This window comes from Mustelus asterias, chromosome 7 (genome assembly GCF_964213995.1).
Source record: "Mustelus asterias chromosome 7, sMusAst1.hap1.1, whole genome shotgun sequence".
Lineage (NCBI taxonomy): Eukaryota > Metazoa > Chordata > Chondrichthyes > Carcharhiniformes > Triakidae > Mustelus > Mustelus asterias.
Window position 1 is genome coordinate 77,798,639 of NC_135807.1, and position 25,885 is coordinate 77,824,523.

Here is a 25,885-nt window from a genome sequence, read left to right on the forward strand (position 1 = left end):
AACATTGTGTTAATCTTTGCGTCTTTATTTTTTCGGGTTTAGTAACTAAGAAACCTACTTTGACTCAACAAACCTGATTTGATTGTCTCCTTATTAACAAATAAATACATTTGGACTGGAAAAGTCATTTTCATGGGGAAAATAAGTTTTAAGATCTTTGTTGCAACCAGCCGAAGGGGTGGAATAGAAGGGGAGCCAATTCACTCCCCACCCGGTTATAACATCTGGCAGAGTTGGATATGGACAGGAATGTGTCAGTGTGGATTTTCAGAGCTGGACATAGACAGGATGTCCCAAAGAGTAATGAAGTGGAGGAATGAAGTGTAGAGGAATGCAGAGAATGGCTGACGGTGTCACTGAATGAATATGGGTAGCAGCAAAGTTGTTAGGTATAAGATCCAGCCTACTTTATAAAACTGTCTGGAAGGTCCAGAGTACCTCTGAGAACTGGAGTCTGCTGTGGGGTTGAAGGAGAATGTGATTATTGAGGTAACGTTTGGAACAGTGATAGCTTAGTTGGGAAAAAATAATTGTGAAATAATGAGGTAAAATAAATCAGAACGCATCCTCTAATGCTAGAAAATATTTTTTCAAGGAGCATCGGGTGTTAGGATCCAGTAGAAATGCATTATAATTTTGTGCCATCAACAACTAGATTTCTCCTTTAGATTATCTTGTACTTGCATGTTTCAATACAATTGTAGGAATGTTAGGCAATAGGCATCATGTAAATGACAGAACCTTTCGCGTGCATGGATCTCCCACCTATTACAGAATGGTCTCATTTTCTGACCACTCATTTCATGGAAATCGGGCGAGTTCTTTAAGGAGGAGGGAGAGCTGTTCTGCCGGACTGCTGCACAGGCACTGAACACGGATATTTACTTCCTCCTTGTTTTCAGGAAATAGACTGATCATTGACATAGCAATCTGACACTTCGCTTTTCTTTGAATTTTTGGTTAGCCTTTAGCAATCATTGGCGAAACGACATCACAAGACGGTCAGAAGACCAATAACACATGAATGAAACGTCTGGGATTGAGCAATGTGGGATCTTACTCCAGTTGAGTTGTATTTGACGGAAGGGAAGGATATAGAAAGCTGACCTCTGGACGCGGCAGCTTCACACAGTGTGTGCCACTCCCCCCCCCCCCCCAGGGCAGGCTGCTCTAGAGGGACTTCGCTCCTACACTGGACAAGCATTTGCATTATTGGGCCGGCGCCATTAGCCCGAAATCACATGATAATTGCTGGTTTCCACCCAGATAACAAACCTCATTTAATATTGGATTCATTCCAGTGACGTCACCTGACTAAATGGAAAAGTGAAAGAGAAAAAGCCGCCTTCACTCAAGTTGAGAATTGAACACTGCTTTAACAAGACACTATGGTTTGACTGGGAGAAGGATTGATTGGCCGTAGACCATGGCAAGCCAGGAAAAGTTCACCAAGTGTGATCTGCTGTTGACCGTAGTTGGATTCGTGCTGTACCTAACGGACGTAGCTACCGACCTTTGGGTCGCTGCATTGTATTTATCTGAAGGACGTTATATTTGGTGTTTGCTAGTTCTGGCCGTGACACTGGTTTCTGCCGTGATACTTCAGAGCTTCAGCTGGGCTTGGTATAAAGATGACGAGGAAGGTCATTCAGAAGCAGAGGGTTCCCACAACAAAGTCTGTCCAAGTTCTTGCCTGTGTGTGTTTCATATCTTTCAGATGGGGATGCCAGTGAGGTAGGTACCTTCCATCCATTCAGTCCTTTGAGAGACAGGAAGGCTGTCAAAATGGCCAGTGGTGCAGGATGGTCATGGTCACTTGATCATGCCACCATGCCTGTTTGCCAACAACAGGACTGCTGGCAGATCGACCACCCACCCTTAAGTGACCATTTAAGGGCCACTTCCCCCCCTCTGTGGGCACTTTGATCTCATTGGGTGGACCCACTGCCATGAGGGCCTTAAATGTTGGCCTCCCAGCAGGCTCTGGAGGTTGGAACCTTCCTTTTTCGTCTCTATTTGGGTCCTGGAATGGCCTCTGGTGGCAGTGGCCGCTGACGTGGCAACATTCGTGCCTGCCCTACCTTGCCCCTCACTGCTGCCTGCCTTACTAGCCCTGGTCCTGAGATTGCACTGACCTGCCAGCCCTTGATGCATCCTCATCCTATAAGTGCAGCCCCCAACAATGGCCAGCACACCAAGGTTGCTGTTGAGCTAGTCTGTAGCTCCTTTGATTGGGCAGAAAGCTTTTGAGCTCAAGGATGGAGGTCCGAGTGGCAGCCACATAATTGGGGCAGCACGTTGGCACAGTGGTTAGCACTGCTGCCTCACAGCACCAGAGACCCGGGTTTCGTTCCCAGCTTGGGTCACTGTCTGTGTGGAGTCTGCATGTTCTCCCCGTGTCTGCGTAGGTTTGCTCCGGGTGCTCCGATTTCCTCTGACAGTCCAAAAGACGTGCTGGTTAGGTGCGTTGATCATGCTAAATTCTCCCTCTAAGTGTCCCGAACAGGTGCCGGAGTGTGGCGAATAAGGGATTTTCACAGTAACTTCATTGCAGTGTAAATATAAGCCTACTTGTGACACTGATAAATAAACCTAAATTTAATTGTTTGGCACCAGCAAAATGTGGTCCCCGATCCCCCTGTCTGCCAAAGTGAGATCACCACCTGTCACTTTTGGACAATGTGGCTTCTGCTACTTCATAAAAAATTCAGCCTGTATTTTTAAAAATTTATTTGTGGGACATGAGCATCACTGGCTGGCCAGCATTTATTGCCCATCCCTAGTTGCCCTTCAAATTCCACCATCTGCCATGGCAGAATTCGAACCGAGGTCCCCAGAACATTATCTGAGTTTCTGGATTAATAGAGTAGTGATAATATCACTAGGCCACCACCTCCCCTTAGCTGTGTGTTCATGCAACTAATGTAAATAGTCCAGGAAGCTACATGAGTATGTATGAATTAACAAATCAAATGGGATCAGCTTGTTTCAGTCCAGTCAGGAGCAACCAGTCTGGGCTGCGACAATTGTAATTTATTTTGCAAATTTCTAATTTTCTAGTCTATCCATTCTCCGTTTTTTCTAGGGAAGGTTATTTCCTTCAAGAATAGAATGCAATTTCTTGCTATCTATGCCTTAATATTTGTTGTATATAAAAACTTCAATCCCATTCATTTTAAATGTGTCAGTATTTCAGCAGAAAATCCGCTGAATCAGAAGTTTTCTGATGTTCCAGAAGTCCCTCTGCTTTGACCAAAAGTGGAGGCAACACCGCTTCAGTGGATGCCATGACATGGTATTTTGTCAGATAAGTGGTTTGTGTCAGGGCTGCCATCACATTAAAGATGGTGACCCACCCCAAGAGCTGCAGGCCCAATCAGAGGGTAGCTCAGCAGCCTCAGCAGCACCGCCACCAGCAGTGGCCATTTCTGGGGCTGTACCCACAGGATGAAGGCACATCGATGACTGGTGTACTTGAAATTAGCACTGCAGGCCCTGATGATCAGGGGGTGGGGATCTCAGTGGGTAGATGGTGATGTCTTTGCAAGATGGCCAGTGCTGTGGAGGGCCCCTCATTAGGCCACGGAGTGATCAGAAAGGAGCCACAACCACCTCACTTCTCCCTAGGGCCTGTTGAGAGGCTATCAGATTTAATTGGATGGGCGAACCACAATATAGGCAAAATGTCCGTGGATATGTGAAGTAACCCTTAACTGGCCATTTATCTGGCAGGTGACTTGTCTGCCATCTTTCCTGCTGCTAGCAAAGTGGCATGGCAGTGTGAAGGTGTTATAACTTCCTGTACCAGCCTCTCACCTTCCATCCCAGCTGGTCAGTCAATGGTTTCCAATTGACTAACTCCCAACAGTTCCAACATCCTCTTTCCAAATTGCTCTTTTTACACTGTGAACTTTGGTAATATTTATGAATCATCAGGCAATACAAATTATTGACTGCACAAAAACAGGTAATTCTGCCCAATAGGTCGATGCTGGCATTTGACCTCCACTCACCCTCCTCCCATCAACATAGTCCTCTATTTCCTTCTCCCTTGTTTGTTGATCTAGATTTGTCTTTAATGTGTCTATGCTATTCATCTCAGATACTCTGCCAGATGTTATAACCGGGTGGGGAGTGAATTGGCTCCCCTTCTATTCCACCCCTTCGGCTGGTTGCAACAAAGGTCTTAAAACTTATTTTCCCATTGAATGACTTTTCCAGTCCAAATGTATTTATTTGTTAATAAGGTCCACATTCTAACCAGTCTCTGGGTAAAGGACATTCTCTTGAATTACAAATATATCTATATTTGCCAATTCTGAGAAGGCTCATAGTGCAGATCCACTGAGAAACAGTGGAGTATCCTCACTCGAAGCAGTCAAAATGAAATTATAACCCTCTTCAGTTTAAAGCTTATTTTACACAGCAATGAGGCATCTATATAAAGTGACTTTGCTTCACACCAGAGCAAAGAGGTTGTGTAAATTGGCCATCAGGGCCTGAGCTGACTCCAATGGATTACTCCCTCCTCCAGCCAATTTCACCCAGGCTCAGTTTAGAATCAGCTATTGATTTATAATACATTTTAAAATTTAATGAAGCAAAATCATGTTGCATTGATGTGACGTACTTTAAATGTCATCAAAATGTGGATGTCATTGAATGAATATTCACTATTCTCATTGGCATTTTTGATTGCTATGGTCACCATGCAATTGCAGCTGCTGTGATCTAGTGGTGCACTTGTTGGAAGATAATTTTACAATAGCTTGTTGAAGGAGTAAGTCATCACAGTCACAGCATAGGCCAGGATGGGACAATAATATAGGCTCAACGGTCACTTAAGTTTAGGTGAACAATTGAGGACCAAAGGACCACGCGGCAGTTGAGCCATGTGTGGCTCTGTGGCGCAATGGAAAGTGCTTTGGACATCTAAATACTGGCAAGCCAGTCATTCAAAGGTTGGGGGTTTGAGTTCCACCAGAGTTAGATTTTAGAGTGGCATGATGGCACAGTGGTTAGCACTGCTGCCTCACAGCGTCAGGGACCCGGGTTCGATTCTCTGCTTGGGTCGCTGTCCGGACGGAGTTTGCACATTTTCCGTGTCTGCGTGGGTTTCTTCCAGGTGCTCCGGTTTCCTCCCACAGTCTGAAAGACGTGCGGGTTAGGTGGATTGAACATAGAACATAGAAAGCCACAGCACAAACAGGCCCTTCGGCCCACAAGTTGCGCTGATCATATCCCTACCTCTAGGCCTATCTATAGCCCTCAATCCCATTAAATCCCATGTACTCATCCAGAAGTCTCTTAAAAGACCCCAACGAGTTTGCCTCCACCACCACCGACGTCAGCCGATTCCACTCACCCACCACCCTCTGAGTGAAAAACTTACCCCTGACATCTCCTCTGTACCTACCCCCCAGCACCTTAAACCTGTGTCCTCTCGTAGCAACCATTTCAGCCCTTGGAAATAGCCTCTGAGAGTCTACCCTATCCAGACCTCTCAACATCTTGTAAACCTCTATCAGGTCACCTCTCATCCTTCGTCTCTCCAGGGAGAAGAGACCAAGCTCCCTCAACCTATCCTCATAAGGCATGCCCCCCAATCCAGGCAACATCCTTGTAAATCTCCTCTGCACCCTTTCAATGGCTTCAACATCTTTCCTGTAATGAGGTGACCAGAACTGCGCGCAGTACTCCAAGTGGGGTCTAACCAGGGTCCTATAAAGCTGCAGCATTATCTCCCGACTCCTAAACTCAATTCCTCGATTAATGAAGGCTAGTACGCCGTACGCCTTCTTGACCGCATCCTCCACCTGCGAGGCCGATTTAAGAGTCCTATGGACCCGGACCCCAAGGTCCTTCTGATCCTCTACACTGCTAAGAATGGTACCCTTCATATTATACTGCTGCTTCATCCCATTGGATCTGCCAAAATGGATCACTACACACTTATCCGGGTTGAAGTCCATCTGCCACTTCTCCGCCCAGTCTTGCATTCTATCTATGTCTCGCTGCAACTTCTGACATCCCTCCAAACTATCCACAACACCACCTACCTTGGTGTCGTCAGCAAACTTACCAACCCATCCCTCCACTTCCTCATCCAGGTCATTTATGAAAATGACAAACAGCAAGGGTCCCAGAACAGATCCCTGGGGCACTCCACTGGTCACTGACCTCCATGCAGAGAAAGACCCCTCCACAGCCACTCTCTGCCTTCTGCAGGCAAGCCAGTTCTGGATCCACAAGGCAACAGCCCCTTGGATCCCATGTCCTCTCACTTTCTCAAGAAGTCTTGCATGGGGGACCTTATCGAACGCCTTGCTGAAGTCCATATAGACCACATTGGCCATGCTAAATTGCCCCTTAGTGTCAGAGGGACTAGTTAGGGTAAATTTATGGGGATAGGCCCTGGGTAGGATTGTGGTTGGTGCAGACTTGATGGGCTGATTGGCCTCCCTCTGCACTGTAGGATTCTATGATTCATACACATAATATCAATTGTGTTAAGGACGCTATTTAAATATTTAGAAGTCCTTTCTTTGTTGAATATTCAGCATTCAACATCTACATTTCTCTTATCTGATGAGGTCATTCCCTAATTTGGTTAGGATTTAAGGAATCTAGTCAGATTTTGCAACACAAATCACAGCAAAATCAATGACTACTAGAAAGGCCCAAATCACACACAAATACTATACCACAGAGATATGCTTCTTTTATTTATATGCGCAGTGGTAATTAATATATATATATATATATATTCCTTACGTTTTTCCTATTGCTGGACTAGTGGTCCTTAAAGATTTTGGTTGAAGAATTTCTTTTCAAATGGATTACTAATCATGGATCCTCCATCTCATAGTCATAGAGTTTTATACCACAGCAAGAGGCTCTTCGGCCCATTGTGTCTGCACTGGCCTTCAAACACCTAACTACTCTAAATTGTAAATATAATCGAAAGGCCAATGGAATGCTGGTTTATCTCAAGGGGACTTGAATCTTCTTCTCAGGCAGTTCCTTGGGAACGAGGATGACTTTCTTCCACTCCCGGGTTGTGGGTCCTGAGGTGACTAAGTCCAATGCTGGATCCACACACTCTGCCACAGGTGGGGCAGGTAGCGTTTGTTGAGGCTGTTGGGTGGGGTGCTCGGATTTCAGTCTGAGATCCCTAGAGGAAACGCCTGCAGCCAACTCACTAACTATGTAATGCATTTCTGCAGCTAGTTTGCACAATTGCTTGTAGCCTTTTGATGATTTAAATGTCTATTTATTTGGGATGTTTTTGTAGTAAAACACAAAAACTAAAAAAAATCTCGTAGCTGAAGAATTTGTGTTTGGTCTCCACCTGGGCCTGTAGGAGACATTTGGAATTGTCTTTGCGGATGCTTCTTCTCCAGTTTGGACAGTCTTGAGCAAGAGATTACAACATAACAATGGGGATGTTTCATTTTGTCGGGGAAACTTTGAGGGCATCCCTGAAACATTTCCTCTGCCCCCTGGTAACTGCTTGCTGTGACAAAGTGCGGAGTAGAGAACTTGTTTTGGGAGTCTTGTGTCAGGAATGTGGATGAGTGGCCTGCCCAATGTAACTGATTAACCATAACCAATACTTCAATGCTGGGGATGTTGTCCTGAGTGAGGGACACTGATATTGAAGTGCCTATCCTGTCATTGAATTTTGAGAATTTTGCTGAGGTGATATTTCTCCAGGGATTTAAGGTGCCTGCTGTACGTTGTCTATGTCTCTGATGCGTACAGGAGGGCAGGTAGCGCTGCAACCCTATAGACCATGAGCTTGGTGCTGTGTTTGAGGTCTTTTGTTATCAAACACTCTTTTCCTCAGATGGTTGAAACTGCCCTGGCACGCTAGAGGAAATGTTGAGTCTCATTGTCAATGTCTGTCTCCGCTAAGAAGAAGCTCTCAACGTTTGAGAAATGATCAATGTTGTGCAATGATTTGCCAGGGATGTTGATAGTTGGGAGGTTGTGTTGCGCAGAGGGAGCAGGCTGGTAGATATCCTCTGCCTTCCAGATGTTTAGCCTAAGGCTCATTCTTTCATGTGTCTTTGTGAATGTGTTGACGATAGTTTGGAGCTTGGCCTCTAAGTGTGTGCAAACGCATGTGTCGTCAACATACTGTAGCTCGATGACAGAGGTTGGGGTGATCTTGGTTCTGGACTGGAGGTGGCATAGGTTGAACATCATGTGGGTGTGTTAGACTCCATCTGTACAGTGGAACCTGGTTTCCCATCCATTTGCCATTGGACAAAGTTCTTGCTCCATCAGAACCATGTGGTAGCTGGTGTACAACAGTCACCTCATATTGAAGGAACCCAGGCACACAGGCTTCTTCCACTCCCTCAAAGTGAATTTCAGAACTTGGAACATCAGGATTCCCTTGGACTTGAATGCAAAGCAGGTATCTGAAGTACTGTCTTCAGTTCTGGGCACCACAACTGTACTATCCTTTAATCTTCAAAAGATAGTTGAGAGTCATCATTGTCTAATCAATCAATCGGGATTGACTACAATCAGTATGGTGGGATGTTGAGTTTAACCAGAGTTTTTGATGAGATGCAATACAATAGCTATAGAGCAAACAGAAACAACCTGGAGAAGTAGGGAATATCGGTCCAGTTCAGGCAGGATGGCTGGAATGCACAATCTGCTTTTTTCTCCTCCTTCGTTAGAGAGAAGGTTAAGAGGTGACTTAATAGAGGCATACAAGATGATCAGAGGATTAGATAGGGTGGATAGTGAGAGCCTTTTTCCTCGGATGGTGATAGCTAGCATGAGGGGACATAGCTTTAAATTGAGGGGTGATAGATATAGGACAGATGTCAGAAGTAGGTTCTTCACTCAGAGAGTAGTAAGGGTGTGGAATGCCCTGCCTGCAGCAGTAGTGGACTCGCCAACATTAAGGGCACTGTAATGTTCTATGTTATATGTTCTTCCACTTCTTTTCTTGGTGCCTCAATCTTCTCAATTTCCCAAACCCTTCATCAGTGTTGGACTGGAGTCTTTTTTGCGAATTCTTTTCCACAATCTACTATACTGATCTCTCCCAAAGCCTCTTATTTTATACATTTTATTGGGGGTGGACCTGGATGGATTATTGACAAAACCTTTTCATTCAATAATGATTTCAAAAGATCTTATAAATGTTAAGATCCGTTTCTAAGCCTTGGGTTAATAATCCAACTTTAAATGTCACTCACCTGTGATTACCTTCTCGAGCCTTCAGACCCATCTTCTGGCCTTGATCAGCCACTCTTAATCTTTTCCTTATCACAGTGTGGCAAAATCTATGTTGTTGGATTTTTTAGTCTGTGTGTGTTTTAGGTCTGGAACCAAGGTAATTTTGCATTTGTGGGGAGTGACCTTTGGTTGACTGGAGGTTGCAACATTTAATGTACAAATGTACCAATGGTTGCTGCATTCGCATCTACCTCAGAGCAGGCCCAGGATTTGGAAAGCTTTGGGAGATATTAAAGGTCAGATCAGTTTGAGGGTCAGTTGGTCGGGAGCAGACAGAAAGGTTGGTTCCACGCAGCTGCAGTGTTGCAGAAGCTCTGAACTGCTGAGGGGACTGGGGCTCAGAGAAGCCCTGGAAGCCAGTAGTGTTCTGCTCAGAGCGGCTGGAGTGTCAGGGTCATGTCAATGATTCATCGACAGGTTCGTGAAGCTGGCAGCTGGGGAGAAGAAAAGACTGTAAGTCACAGTTGTCTGCTAAAGAGCTAGAACTGTGGGAGGGAAGCGAGGAATTGTTGAGGCAGCTTTTAAGGGAAATCAGAGGTGGCTAGATCTTCAAAAGAGAGGGGCTGAAATCTGTCAGGAGGAAGACAGAGTTTTAAAGAATGTTTGTGACTCGCTGAAGTCTGGGTGGGTTGTTGAGAAAATTCGGGGGACCTCTCGTGGTTGTGTTTGCCGTTTAATGTGCAGTTTGGCTGTGTACGACAACAGTTTGATTCATTCTTATCTCATATTAATTCTGTAAGTTAGAGTATAAGTATGGTGATTGTCCCTTTTAAGGACAACACAGCAGAAGAGGGTCACCGGGCTTGACGGACCAATTGGGACTAAGAGTGGGTAATTATCCTAGGGGGCGGAGTTACCTTAGACAGAAGACATCTAGAACCAATTAGAAGACCTGTAGGGACTGGGATAGCTGATGGTCTGCTCTAGTGAGGCTGAGCCTCTGTACAAGTTTTTCCTTGTTAATAAATATATTCCATGTTTCTGGCGAAGTCTGGAATGTGCATCATTACATTGGTGATGAGGATAAAATGGATTATGAGGACACTACCTGTGGCCCGACATGTGTTGGTAATGAGATGTTGAGATATTGCCAGACCCTGAGGGACAGTTGCATAACAAACCTGAATTGGCCGCTACAGTCAGAAGTTTAGAAATGGATGGAAAGAAATAAGAGAAAATAACCCTCCGAGCAAGAGCTGTGACTTTGAATTTAGGAAAATAGAACTTGTGTTGAGAAAACCAAACAGTTGCTGCAAAATTTTTTTTAAAGAAAAGAGAACACAGAAAGCAATGTTTTCAGTAAAGAAAAAGAAATGCTCCCAGTGAGCTGGAGGCTAGATGAACTGGGGCTCTCAATTTGGAGGGAAGGAAATTGGATGGAAAGCAAAGAGCTGCTGCAGCTAAACAAGTTCAAAAGCTAAAACAAAGAAAAATAGCTGGCACTAGGAAGTAATGCTACAGTTATAAGCGTAAAAAAATAGAAACAGCCTGAGACACTCTGTACCTGTATTGATTCATTTGTCACAAAATATACCTGCAAAGGAAAGCCAACTATATCCAAGCAACAACAACCTGGGTGGGGGAAAAGGACACAGTCTTAAAGAAGTAATACATTTAAAGTGGTAATACATTTAATGTGGCAATGCACTTAAAGTGGCAACCACAAGTAGGAACAAATGGCAATGGACATGAACATTGGAGAAGACTTCAGATGATGTAATAGAAGAACCCAGAAAGTGGGTAAAAGAAGACCCCAGAAGGAGGGCACTGAAATATCTCAGAAGAAGAGCAATGAAAGACATTAAATGACCAAATGAAAAGCAACTAGAAAATAAGAACAGGTCGAGTAACAAATTGAATCAGGAGAATAAGAGCTAGAAGAAAGGAAGCTTGACAATGAAAAATTAACTGAAGCGGTAAAAACATTAAAATTGACAGCAGAGTCAGCAATTCAGACAGAGAAAGGAACTGAGATTATGTGCCAGAACAAAATTACTGAAATGGTTACACTAGTAGAAAAGCACAAGAACCAATATGGTAACACGGTCAATAAAAATGATGCTGAATTGAAATGCTGGAAAGGGAAGAAACTTTATCTCGCAACTTAAGTACCAGAAGCAGGGTACCATGATTATCCCTTAACAAGTGACAGACAGATTGTGAAAGGACTAACAAGCCATAAGACTTTGTTGTATTGTGATGATATGTGTCTGCATATATTACAATGTAAGGTGCTCGGCGGAGCAAGGGTCAACGTGGGACTGGAGAGTGCACTTTCCACAGAGTGAAATATTTAGTTACATGGTCAGAGAATAGTCTAGAACAGAACTTGTTAAGCAGCAAACCTGGATGGGAGAGTTCCATGTAAGAGCATTTTTGAAACTATACATAGTTAACGCCAATCAATCACACAAGTCTCAAGAAACAGAAAAACTCTCAAAGATTCGATTTATAATTGTCCAACTCGTGTGTTTAATGTTTAATTTGAGTTTAGGACTGTGTAACATCGTTATTGAAGATTGTATAAAGGAGTTACAGGGGGGAGGGATGTGGCATTGTGGTGATTGTCCCTTTGAAGGCAACACAGCAGATGAGGGTCATCTGGCTTGATGGACCAATTGGGGCTGAGAGTGGGTAATTACAGTAAAAAGTCTCACAACACCAGGTTAAAGTCCAACAGGTTTATTTGGTAGCAAAAGCCACTAGCTTTCGGAGTGCTTGCTGCTCCTTCGTCAGGTGAGTGGGAGTTCTGTTCACAAACAGGGCATATAAAGACACAAACTCAATTTACGAAATAATGGTTGGAATGTGAGTCTTTACAAGTAATCAAGTCTCAAAGGTACAGACAATGTGAGTGGAGAGAGCGTTAAGCACAGGTTAAAGAGATGTGTATTGTCTCCAGACAGGACAGTTAGTGAGATTTTGCAAGCCCAGGCAAGCCGTAGGGGTTACAGATAGTGTGACATGAATCCAAGATCCCAGTTGAGGCCGTCCTCATGTGTGCGGAACTTGGCTGTCAGTCTCTGCTCAGCGACTCTGTGCTATCGTGTGTCGTGAAGGCCACCTTCACGACACACGATATCGCAGAGTCGCTGAGCAGAGACTGACAGCCAAGTTCCGCACACATGAGGACGGCCTCAACCGGGATCTTGCGTTCATGTCACACTATCTGTAACCCCCACGACTTGCCTGGGCTTGCAAAATCTCACTAACTGTCCTGTCTGGAGACAATACACATCTCTTTAACCCTGTGCTTAACGCTCTCTCCACTCAGTGTCTGTACCTTTGAGACTTGATTCCCTGTAAAGACTCGCATTCCAACCATTATTTTGTGAATTGAGTTTGTGTCTTTATATGCCCTGTTTGTGAATAGAACTCCCACTCACCTGATGAAGGGGCAGCGCTCCGAAAGCCAGTGGCTTTTGCTACCAAATAAACCTGTTGGACTTTAACCTGGTGTTGTGAGACTTCTTACTGTGTTTACCCCAGTCTGACGCTGGCATCTCCACATCAGTGGATAATTACCCCAGGGATAGAGTCTTACCTTAGGCAGAAGACATGCACGTAAGTTAGGCTGTGAGCCTCTGTACAAGATTTTCCTTGTTAATAAATGCCTTTTTGTTCCTGACGAATTCTGGAGTGTGCATCATTACAATCAGATAAAGTATTGACTGTTTTGTTCATTTTTGTAAAGTAAAATTTCATATGTTTGTTTAACACTGTGGAAACTCGTGGCTATATTCTCCTAGTAATTAACTGGGATTTCGTATTTCTTTTACTCTAACAAAGAAGATTACTGGTTCCCAATTGGATCGTAACAAAAATTTGGGGGATCTTGACTAGGATCGTAATGAAATTGGGGGCCACATCAGGGATCGTAACAAAGTTTTGGGAGTCTGATCTGGGATTGTAGCAACACCTCAAGCAGTTCTTCCTAACCAGTTTCATCTTCCCACCTAACATTCTATCCTCGTTATCAAACTAACTCAAAAGTTAAATTATCTGTATCTATTCCATTATTAGTTACTTATGTCTAAGGCTGTTCCTAAGACCTGTTAACCAGTTATTCATAATGACTATTCAGTTCAGATGTTCTTATTCCTTACTAACGCTGTTCACTGAAGTAACTTTTGTTCTACTTCCACTCACTAATGAGTTCACCTAATTAAACAAGGATAAATGAAAAGCCGAGTATAACTAAGTATTTGATGGTTACTCTCACACCAGGCCTCACCCTGGGCCCCTTTAAAAGTGTTGCTGCCATTATCATTCCACTAGCTATTTTTAATGCAAATGGAATCATAAACAATCTCCAGTAAAACGAAACTAACAACACTAACCTATTCCTTCACCAGTTTCGAGTTATGTATACATGTGTATTCATAATTCAATAGATAAATTAGTCACTTGTTTTGTGGTCTGTGATGTGTTAAAACAAATCCATCATATCACCCACTCATTAGTCTGATGCCAGGAATGCAAAGATTTCTTTTTAAAAGGAACCATTAATCATTTTTTATGGACTTAGAATGGACTGCTTACATCTTTTAGAAAATCAAACAAAGTCACTTTGCTTCACTATCTAACTATTTCTAATACATCCCAGGACCTGGATTTTCAACTTGTGTATGAAGATGCTGAACTGACTAGTTGTGTATCGTACAAATTATTGGGGCCAGTTGCATTAATAAAAGATTGGTGAACTCACTTGAAAGCTAATTTTAAACCAGAGCGGGTAATAAGTTGACCTTGTTAAAACATGCTAATGATTAATCAGCTGAAAAGATCATATTTTGAAATAGGTATGTTAGAACATAAAGAGTTTATTAATATCCCATATGGTTGCACCCATGACCAATTTGCCTGTTGTTTTATCACAAACCACATCACAGCCTACACTGTTGCCTGCCCTGATGTTCATACACTCATTACTGTCATTATCATCTAGTTTCATGGAGCTCCAATCATGTGATGGTTAAGATACATGTTCTTGCCTTTAATTGATTTGTGGCTGCGCCGTGCCTTACTGCAGCGCCAGGCCAACACCCTTGCACACACTCACCATTCCTTACTTGCACTCTCTCTATTCCTCCCTCCTCTGTACAACTTGAAACTTTCTCTCCCAGCACATCCAACTAGTCAACTCTACTTGTCTTAAAAACACCTCCTTCTCTTTACTTCTTTCTTTTCTTTGTTGCTATCTGTTCTTTTTCCACTGCCCTTTCCAATGATCATTCTCAACTGTGGTTTGGGGACCCTTGGGAGCGTGTAGAGACTTTTCAGAAGGTCTACGAAATAACATGAAACGTGAGCCAGGAGGAGGGAGCAGTGGGCGGCACGGTAGCACAGTGGTTAGCACTGCTGCTTCACAGCTCCAGGGTCCCGCGTTCGATTCCCGGCTCGGGTCACTGTCTGTGTGGAGTTTGCACATTCTCCTCGTGTCTGCGTGGGTTTCCTCCGGGTGCTCCGGTTTCCTCCCACAGTCCAAAGATGTGCGGGTTAGGTTGATTGGCCAGGTTAAAAATTGTCCCTTAGAGTCCTGGGATGCGTAGGTTAGAGGGATTAGCGGGTAAAATATGTGGGGGTAGGGCCTGGGTGGGATTGTGGTCGGTGCAGACTCGATGGGCCGAATGGCCTCCTTCTGCACTGTAGGGTTTCTATGTTTCTATGTTTCTATGTTTGTGACAGTCACAGATGCAGCGAAGAATGGGCTGTCTGTCTCACCTAGGAAGGGGGCATGAATAGACAGGCTCAGTAGTGAGAAATAGGCAATGTTCTCTTTAATTTCTCTTTGCTATGTGCAGTCTGTTTATTGCACTGTGTGGTCCCTTTAATACTGCTATGCAACCACGCACGTTAGCATCTTAAACGGAGCTCTGTTTGTGTATGGTCTGTTCATTTCCTGTATGGTAGATTACAGAAAGCTACAAGGCTGTGTACATCTGCAGCTTAGAGAGACATTGGAACATCTCACTGATGTGTAAGTTAGTTTATGTGAGTGGACAAGGATCTGGCAGATGGAGTACAATGTTGGTAAATGTGAGGTCATCTATTTTGGTAGGAATAACAGCAAAATGGACTATTATTTAAATGGTAAAAAATTGCAGCATGCTGCTGTGCAGAGGGACCTGGGCGTCCTTGTGCATGAATTGCAAAAAGTTGGTTTGCAGGTGCAGCAGGTAATTAAGAAGGCAAATAGAATTTTGTCCTTCATTGTTAGAGGATGGAGTTTAAAAACAGGGGGGTTATTTTACAGCTGTATAAGGTGCTGGTGAGGACACACCTGGAGTACTGTGTACAGTTTTGGTCTCCTTACTTGGGAAAGAATGTACTGGCACTGGAGAGGGTGCAGAGGAGATTCACCAGGTTGATTCCAGAGTTGAGAGGGTTGGCTTATAAGAGAGACTGAGTAGATTGGGTCTATACTTATTGGAATTTAGAAGAATGAAGCGGGGGAGGGAGGGGTGGTGCCTTATAGAAACATATAAAATTATGAAGGGAATAGATTAGATAGAAGCAGGGAGATTGTTTCCACTGGTGGGTGAAACTAGAACTAGGGGGCATAGTCTCAAAATAAGGAGGAGCAGATTTAGGACTGAGTTGAGGAGGTACTTCTTCATCCAATGGGTTGTAAATCTGTGGAATTCCCTGCCCAGTGAAGCATTGAGGCTACCTTGTTGAATGTTTTTAAGGCAAAAATAGATTTTTGAACAGTAAAGGAGTTCAGGGTTATGGTGAGTGGGCAGTTAAGTGGAGCTGAGTCCACGAAAAGATCAGCCATGATCTTATTGAATGGCAGAGCAGGCTCGAGGGGCCAGATGGCCTACTCCTGCTGCTAGTTCTTATCTTTTTATTGTAAAAAAAAAACTAAAACACATTTTAAATGTAGCATTTTTATATTATGTCATATTATCATTTAGATGGGCAGTCCATGGCTACTATTACATTTGAAAAGGTTCTTGAACCAAAAGGATTTGAGAACAACTGCACTCTGAGAATTCTCTCTCTTTTGGTTAAGGTCAAGCATCAGATCAAACCCAAGATGGGGTGCAGTACCTCATCTTGTCAGCTTGGATCTTGTTTGCCTCCCTTGTGGAAATCATGAATTGGATTCAATTGGATTTTGAATTTGGTTTTTGGAGCAAGCAAGGAATGGATTTGGGTTTGTCCAGTTCATCCTGACCATTGACTTTGTAAAGTTTGTGTGGAGTTAAAAAAAACCAATTCCCTCTATTTGCAAGGACCAGTGTAGCAATGCCAGTTGTTACGATCTGTACTATTGAGGAAAAATATATATTTAGCAACTTCCAATTACAGTACTATTTCCAAATGTATTCAGTTATTCTTACAGTTGATTTGTTTATCTGAAAATCTGCGATAGCACTAATTTTGTAGCTTTAATTTACCGAATAAAATATATGTAATGTTAAATTTAAGGCACAGCCTTAGTAAGATTGGACATACCTAACTTTTTTGCAACAAAATTGGTAAGTTCTGAAAGAAAATGAAATTTCAGTTTGATATTTTGAAGCCACCTTGTTCTTGCAGTTTTTTCACGGGAATTTCATGCCGACAACTGGGGTCTTATCTGTTGGCAAGAGGCAAATGTTGCCTCCTTTGGGGAAGACATACCAAATTACGGAGCAATTAACGGGCCATTGGCATGCCTTGCATTGGAACAGAAGCCCAGGGGTGAGAGGTCCCACCCTCCAAAAGCTGCTGCCCCATCAGAGGTCACCAACTCTTTTGCTCAGTAATGCAACTGGGACGATGCTGGAATGACACCCACCAGAGGCCCAGTATCGCAGGGCGACTCAGGCCATAGGGAAGTGGTGGCAGGAAGAGCTTTTCCAGGGTAGGGCAGAGGGGATATAGGAGGCTAGCATCAAGGGCAGGGGCTGGCTCTAGGTGGGTCCCCCTTCCCTATGCCAGGTCCCTTGATCGGACAGGGCCCGATTCTCCCATCCCAATGCGCACATTTTTAGGTGTGTCAGGATGGAAGAATTATGAAGTTTTATTAGTTGATTCATTGGTGTATTTTTGATGGGTGCTGTCAATTGTCCTCCTGCTCAGGGTGGAGTAAATAGCCACGATGCATTTCGTTATTGATTAACTTAATTGTGTCATGACTCAACTCAAACGCTCATTCTAAACACATCAGGTAATCGCATCGCTGTCGGTTGGATAGGGATCCAGGAATATACAGGACCAGAAAAGCGTGATGTGGGTCTATCTGATTGATCCCGAAATTCAAGATTACCAAAACAATGTTTTATTGCTCATATTTCTCAATCACTGTGTGCCATATATCCATGATGTGGATATATCCAGCCAGTTACCTCTGAACTGCACAGTTACCACCTGGCTCCACCAACTTCCCAGGAAGTCTTTATCCAATATTCACAACCCCTTGTGCAAAGCAATCAAATTTAATCTCTATGCTCACCTTCCTTCTAATAAGTTTGAACCATGCTCCTTCTTAACGGCGCTTGTCAGTGTGCTAAACATGTTTTCAAAGCTCAAGTTACCTACACTTCTACACCATTACCAAACCCCCACCATCAACATCCTGGGATTACCACCCTGCATCAAAATCCTGAAACTAACTGCACTGTTGGTATATGTACACCAGATGGACAGCAGCAATCCAAGAAGTAATGCGGGATGGACAATAAATGTTGGCTTCTTGAATGAATAACAAAAAACTAACATTTTATCTAAGAGAGGGATGTTACAATTAATACTGACTTGGGTGGGTAGGGGCCCTGCCCCATCACTTTTACTGTGGTCAGTTTACACCATTCTCTTTATCTTCTCATTGCTTATTTCCCTTCTCCAGTCTCATCTTTCTGCTTTTATCCACATTAAAACAACAACTGATGCTTAACAGCCCAACTTCTCAAATTTTCAATCCCATCTGTATTTGATGCCTTAGTTCTCTGTTATTTGCAGCCTCCCTGTCATTTCCCAGTTGGCATCATTAATAAACGATTACAGCCTTGTTTCTGTCCCTCTTCCAAATGATTTATTTATTATAAATGGTGACTCCATGACTGATCTGTTCATTATCTCCTTCCATGTTGATGTAACTTCATACTTGACCAAACCTATGAAATGTTTTGAAGACATAACAGAACACAAATTTATAATCATATAAATTTTCAAAATTAAGGTAGCACATAAGGGCTTCCTGGCAAGGATGCATTAAATGGAATTAAGAAGAATGCGGTCAGATGGATAGAGATATGGTTGGACGTAAGAAAACAAAGAGCAGGGTTGAAATTAAGTTGGGAACATGTGCTGAATGGTGTTCCTCATGAAACTTGGTTGGGATTGCTGTTATTTACTACATAGCTTAGTTTTTTTCATGAATGGAATGTGGGCATCACTGGCCTAAATTAGGCCAGCATTTATTGCCCATTCATAGTTGCCCTTGAGGAGGTGGTGGTGAGCTGTCTTCTTGAACCGCTGAAGTTCATGAAGTGTAGGTACACCCACAGTACTATAGAGAGGAAATTCCAGGATTTTGACCCAACAACAGTGAAGGGAGGGCGATGTATTTCCAATCAGGATGATGAGTGACTTGGAAGGGAACCTCCAGTGGTGGAGTTCCCAGGTATCTGCTGCTCTTGTCCTTCTAGATGGTAGTGGTTGTGGGTTTTAAAAGTGCTGCCTAAGGAACCTTGGTGAGTTCCTGCAGTGTATCCTGCAGATGGTTCACACTGCTGCCACTGTGTGTCAGTGGTGGAGGGATTGAATGTTTGTGGAAGGGGTAGCAATTAAATGGGCTGTTTTGTCCTGGATGGTGTCGAGCTTCTTGAGTGTTGCTGGAGCTGCATTCATCCAGGCAAGTGGAGAGTATTCCATTACACTCCTGACTTGTGCCTTGTGGACAGGCTTTGGGGAGTCAGATGGCGAGTAACTTGCCGCAGGATTCTGAGCCTCTGACCTGCTGTTGTAGCCACAGTATTTATATGGCTAGTCCAGTTCTGTTCTGGTCAATGGTAAGCCCCAGATGTTGATGGTGGGGGATTTAGTAATGGTAATGCCATTGAATGTCAAGGGGTGATGGTTAGATCCTCTCTTGTTGGAGATGGTCATCGCCTGGCACCTGTGTGGTACAAATGTTACTTGCCAGTTGTTAGACCATACTCTGATGAGTGGCCAACCTCCTGATCTCTCAAAGCCTTTCCAACATCTACATGGTTCAGTTCAGGACAAGGCTGGTATGCATAACATCCACCTACTTAGGCACTCAATAAGTTTGATGTCAGCCATTCTCTGCTTCCACTCCACCAATGTTCTCACATACAAAATCCATTAGATGATATTAGTTGACAAGATTTTCTGCACGAGTGCTCCTTAGTTGTTTTTGATCAGAAAAAAAGTGACAGTTGTGCATAAAATAAATACTTAATATAACTTGAGTCTCTGTTGCCTTTTATTTCCAAAAACATTTTTTTTCTTTTAAAGGTTCATACACGTACTTGTGATTGGATACAAAGCAGCAATTAAACAAAAAAATACTCACATGGATGCCATTTATGCAGTAACAGATTTGAGCATGTTACGATTGTTTGAGGCATTCTTGGAAACCATACCTCAACTTATTCTTCAGACTTTCATCCTCCTGGTATCTACTGAACGAAGTTATATTCAGTGTAAGTATATTTTGTATTGCTTTTATTTATAATGTCACTGACCCCAGGGGCAGAATTTTTCCTGACTTGACCCACAAGAAGTTTTAGCTCTATAATGTGTCTCTGACGTTGGTGACAGGTTCCCTGCCCAGAGGAGCAGCATGTTTGACAGGTGGGCCTTTAGTCAGTGGCAGTAATGGCTGATATTATGAATAGGAATGAGGTGGAGGTGTTACCTGGCAGGCTACGGTAGGAGGGTGGCTGACCAGAGGAAGACACTTAGCTCCTGAACCAGAAAGACCTTGAGGAAGCTGCTGGATCCACTGATGCTTAGCAAACCTGGATGGCAGCAGTTCACTTTCTAAAGAGGAATTACAATGAAGCTCACTGCCTCATTATCACATTTAATGTTCCAGACTCCTCTGTGAATCAGGCTTCTCAAAAGGGCAAATTTACGGCCTTAGCTAAAGCTGGAAGAGATTAGGTTGGAGAGGGGTTTAGGTGGAGAAACAGATTCCTGAGACTTTAACCGCCACCTCCCCACTTGACTCCCCGACAATACAAATCCACCATTTTTTTCAGGTAAAAATTCAATCCTAAACACAATTTTGTGAAGAACTGGGTTTAATGTTTACTTAGGGGAGATTTTCCTGAGTTTAATATCTATTTTATTACATAAAAGAAAATTGTGCGCATTTAATGTCCCAAAAGGACTACCCTTAATTTCCTGTTCTGTGGCAGAATTTCCACCGAGATTTACTCATCTCCCATCATAACTTTGGTTCAACGTTTGTTAAAACTCTGGAGAAACTGATGAAATGACCTGTTACACCATCTTTTTGGGGTGTCTGCTGATCTCCAATGGAGTTCAGAAACCCTCATGGACATTACAGTCAGCTAAATGTGGTGCCTTCACTGTTTTGCGTCTTGGGAGGTGAGGTCGGAAAGCGGTGTTCCCATGTTAATGAGGTCTGGATGTTACAGTAACTTCGGCCGCTTTATCCTGTATTTACCCCAGGTGTCAGGCAGGTGCTGCTTCTCTCCATTAAATTGAGGGTAATGAGGCTTTCCGAGAAGGTGACCAGAAAAATCTGTGACCTCCTAGATACACTTCTGTCTGAAAATGCGGGCATGAGATCCCAGCATATGAATAAAGTACTTCTCTTTGCAGCCTGACCTGTCTGGTGTCCTTTCCTTGACCATCCTCTTCTCCCATTGAGAAACCCTTCGCGATATTATTGCAACTGTGGGAAAAGTAGCAGCAATACATCAATTGTTACAATGCCTAATCGACAGGAGAAAAAAAAAGCAAGAAAATGCCCTAAAAATTGTTGGCTTTGTCCTCTTGCTAGGTTCTTTAAATCAACTTTTCTATAAAGCTCATTCCCTAGCAACCATATACACCATTTCATACCTCAGTCAGTGGAATGAACTGTATGACAGCAGAAAACTATGTGAATGTCAAACTGATATAGTTTTTTACGGAGCAGCTTCCTGATTCATTCACTTCCATAAAACTAGATGGAGAATTTATGTTAAAGATCTACGCCGGAATTCTACTGCCCCGCCCACCACTGAATCAGGAGCGGGCAAGGGGCGGACAATGGAAATATCCGTTGACCTCGGGTGTGAAATTCCAGTCTCGCTCGAGCGAGGCTGCAAATTCCCGCCCCTATGCTCAGTTTTCCATTTAGATTTGACTCATTTGGAACCAGAGAAGAATACAGGTGGATATTATATGGTCCACTGTGTCAATACCAGTTCTTTGCTACAGCAATCAAAATTCTAAATTTACCATAGCTGACTGACTAGCCTATAGTTACTTGTTTACCTCATTATACAATTCTGCAACATTACTGTGCATTGACATAACTAATGAAAATTGAAAATTGTGACCAGTACTTCTGTGATCGCTAAGTGCAATTTACCTGGGTCTGGGACTTATTCACTTTCAATTCAACTAGCTGTTCAGAGCAAATTCTTGTTTTTTCTTAAAACTATATTGTTTTATTCTCCACTGGTGAACCAGTATTTGGATTTCTAGAAAGCTTTTGATAAAGTCCCGCATAAGAGGTTAGGTTGCAATATTCTAGAGTCTATTATAAAGGATGCAGTAACAGGACACACAGAAAATATCAACACAATTAGACAAAGTCAACATGGATTTATGAAAGGGAACTCATATTTGACAAACCTAGTGAGATTTTTGAGGACATAACTAAGAGAATAAATAAGGGTGAACCAGCGGATATGGTGTATTTGGATTTTCGGAAAGATTTTGATAAAGTCCCACATAAGAGGTGAGTGTGCAAAATTAAAGCACCTAGATTGGGAAATGTTGACATACAAGGGGACCTTGGTGTCCTGGTGCATCAGTCCCTGAAAGCAAGCAAACAGTTACAGAAAGCATTGCGAGAGGACTTGAGTACAAGAGCAAGGATGTGTTGCTGCAGCTCTACAGGGCCTTGGTCAGACCACACCTGGATTAGTGTGCAGTTTTGGTCTCCTTATCTAAGAAAAGATATACTTGCCATAGAGGAAGTGCAGGGAAGGTTGCCATAGCGGATGTGCAGTGATGATTCCTGGGATGGCAGGATTGTCATATGAGGAGAGATTGGGTCAACTGGGAATCACAGGAATTTAGAGGAATGAAAGGGAATCTCATGGAACTGTATAAAATTCTGACATGGCTGAACAGACTGGATGCTGGGATGTTTTTTCCTCTGACAGGAGGGTCTAGGAAAAGGGGTCACAGTCTCCGAATACAAGTAGGCCATTTAGGACTGAGATGAGAAATTTCTTTACTCGGAGGGTGGTGAACCTTTGGAATTCTTTACCACAGAAGGCTGTGGAGGCCAAGTCACTGAATGTATTTAAGAAGGAAATAGATAGATATCTAGACTTTAAAGGTGTGAAGGGGTATGGGGAGAATGCGTGAGTATGTTGTTGAGAGAGAGGATCAGCCATGATCATATTGAATGACGGAGCAGGTTTGAAGGGCCAAATGGCCTATTCCTGCACCTATTTTCTATATTTCCATGTTTCTAGGACACATCCATGCATGTGTCCACCCAGTTCATTGGGAGCTAAGAACAAGGGGATAAAACTCCACTATGATCACTGTGACATTTCTACAGCTAATGCCTGGTGTGAAAGCAATTTACATTGGGAATGTTGTCCCAGCCCACAGTGGCTGCGCTAAAAGTCGATAGACTTTCTTTATTAAGTGCTTTTCACAACCACCAGATGTCTCAAAGCACTTCACAGTCAATGATGTACTTTTGAAGTGTAATGGAGAAACACTAGAAATAACTAACACTAAAGTTATCCCATACCCCACTCAATTTACAGCAATATTACATCCTGCTGGTGGCAAGTTATGACTGGAACACACACACACACATGGCTCATAAGGTGTCAAAAATCACTTTTGTGGTCTGAAATAAAACTATCATGAATGAAAATCATATGGTTGGAAGGATTTTGTATCTTCTGAGATTGATCCTGAGGCTGCAATGGGTAGAGAAGTTGTAATGTGCTCAAGATTGCTGTTTATTAATACTATAAAGTATTGCAATTCTGAAGGACACTGAGTTATGCCAATATATTGTGTTCCTTTTCTTTTGCAGATGGTTCTGTGATTGCATCATGCATGAGCATTTCATGGGCCACTTTGGATTACTATGCGGCACTGAAGAAATCTTTGCTCGCTCAACACAAACTAACTTGCGGGTTCCCTTATATGATATACTTTTTTTACAAGCTGTTGACACTTGGTGCCAGGATTTTGAGCATAACCCTACTGACTATTCTGCACTCCGCAGCTGCTGCTGCTTACTTGGCTGTTTTGTGGCTAATCATGTTTATCTGTGTCTTCAGGCAGAAGACCACATTTTGTAAATCTAACTGTCAAGAAATTATTTACAGGACAGTAGTCGGTATCATCTTAATTTTCACCTTTTTCAATATAAAAGATCAGAAGACAAGAGTAGTAATGGCTCTCTATTATATATTTAGAACCATTGAAACAACTGTAATACTTCTCTTATTCTGGTTCCTGAAAGACTCTCTGCTGGACAAAAGCTATGATCTGCCCATCAGCATAACTATAGGGGTAGCACTAGTTATAGGGATTTGTTGTCTTGTGCTGTACTATTGTCATTTCCATCCTCACATTTATTCACAAGCTGCAACTGATGAAGAATCGAATAATTCTTACAGGTTTCCTGATGAAGTTGATGGAGTCTTGCCCAAAAGTTCAGCAGTGAGACTTAGCAACATCATTGAAAACAACAGTATGATTCACAAATCGGTCCCTGATCCAAAACGAGGAAACAGTAGAATAACCAATTGTTTAACTCTTTAAGTAAATGAGAATGGGGCCCAATGGAATTCATTCAAGCAACTTCTACAGACGGAAGGTGTTATAATTTGGGGCTTGAATGGACCCATTTTCTCTCAAGTTTCACAGCAGATGCCATAAGTACTGGAGGTTGTTCTTTAGAGTCTGAAAGCTATATTTATATATACAATCTGGAATTGTTAAGTGATGTGTTGTTAAAATGAATCCTTGTCTGCCATCGAGGTGCACATTAAAAATTCCGTGACATCATTCAGAAAGTAATAGGGAGTTCACCCGGCAGCATTGAGTAATGTGCCTCCTCCCTCAACCAACACAAAAACAACTTAAATGGTCACTCATCTCATCTCACGGGATCATCTGTCAGCAAAATCATTGTATTGTTTGGCTGAGTAATGGTCACTGTATTCCAAAAGAGCTTGGAAATTTGTTGCTGCGCCTGCTGCACAGTCTGTTTTAACCCTTATATGGTGGACAAAAAATTGCGAATAGACCTCTTGTTAATGCAACAATATTTATTTACACACAATTAATAATCATCCACCCAATCAACAATAAGTTATCTTATAAAATACCAAAGTTCAAGTCCAATACTAGACCTTGACTTAACTTTTGCGTGACTGGCAAGTACCCAGCCAGATATTGGCCTTTACCTGTGTGCTGGTCGCTGTAGTCCTCTGCGTGGTCTGGTCCTTGGTCTGGTCTGATGCTCTGATCTTCTTTCCTTCTTGGGTGGGGTGGCTCTCCTCGTGTTGGTCATTGGAAGTGGTGGTCACCATTGTTGTCGTTCGTTGGGGAAGAGGGAGAGAGAGAGAGAAATTCTTCTGTTGCGCAGCACCCTTTACACCTCATTGGTTTTCGTGCCCTTTTGGCCATTGCCAATCATCGATCAGGACTTGATCACCCTGATTGATAAGCTCCAATTAGGTGTTGCCACGCCAATCTTTGGATGTAGCCCCAACGGCCATGCCTGTAGGTGCTGGAGGCATGTAGGTCACATACCTCCCTCCCAGATAAGGGGTTAAGGCGCCCCTATGTCTGGTAAACATCTGAGTTTGACCAGAAAGTGTCCTTTGTCCTGGAGATGGCCAATATCCTGTGTATTCCAGCTCTTGCAGCTGCAGCCTGTTTCTCTCCAATTTCTTTTGAGGCTGCAGCCTGTCTGTTTCAGTGCTTGTCCAATTATCCCAGTGTGCCCTTGCAAACCACCATCTTAGGTGGCCCGTTTGGCCACAGCTCAGAGCAGTGGTTCCCAAACTTTTTTCACTGGACCGCACTTTCGGAATAAAAATTTGCTCACGCCACACCGAATTTTTTATTGATAAGAAATACATTCAAGAACAAAAAAAAAACTCCTAGCAGTGCTTGATTCATAACATAGAACACAACTACTTTATAATATGATCATGGGACATCCAGAAAGTATAAAACAATCACTTTGGAAAAATATCTAATCCATGTTTAAATGTTTCTTTGATCGTCCTTGAATCTTCCCGCCGCACCTCTCTCGCCGCACCAGTGTGGCGTGCCGCACCCTTTGGGAACCACTGGCTTAGAGACATTTCTGAAAGATATGACAGGGTTGTTTGCTCATATCCCATGAATAAATAAACAACACGTA

At 43.0% G+C, this 25,885-nt stretch overlaps 1 protein-coding gene across 1 annotated transcript; it reads left to right on the forward strand.

Moving 5' to 3' along the window:
* The first annotated feature begins 1,325 nt into the window (after positions 1-1,325).
* xkr9 (XK, Kell blood group complex subunit-related family, member 9) lies at positions 1,326-25,600 on the forward strand. Its single transcript, XM_078217100.1, has 3 exons — positions 1,326-1,734; positions 19,738-19,925; positions 23,534-25,600. The coding sequence occupies exons 1-3, from the start codon at positions 1,427-1,429 to the stop codon at positions 24,268-24,270; spliced, it is 1,233 nt and encodes a 410-aa protein (XP_078073226.1). The 5' UTR covers positions 1,326-1,426; the 3' UTR covers positions 24,271-25,600.
* Positions 25,601-25,885: the final 285 nt, after the last annotated feature.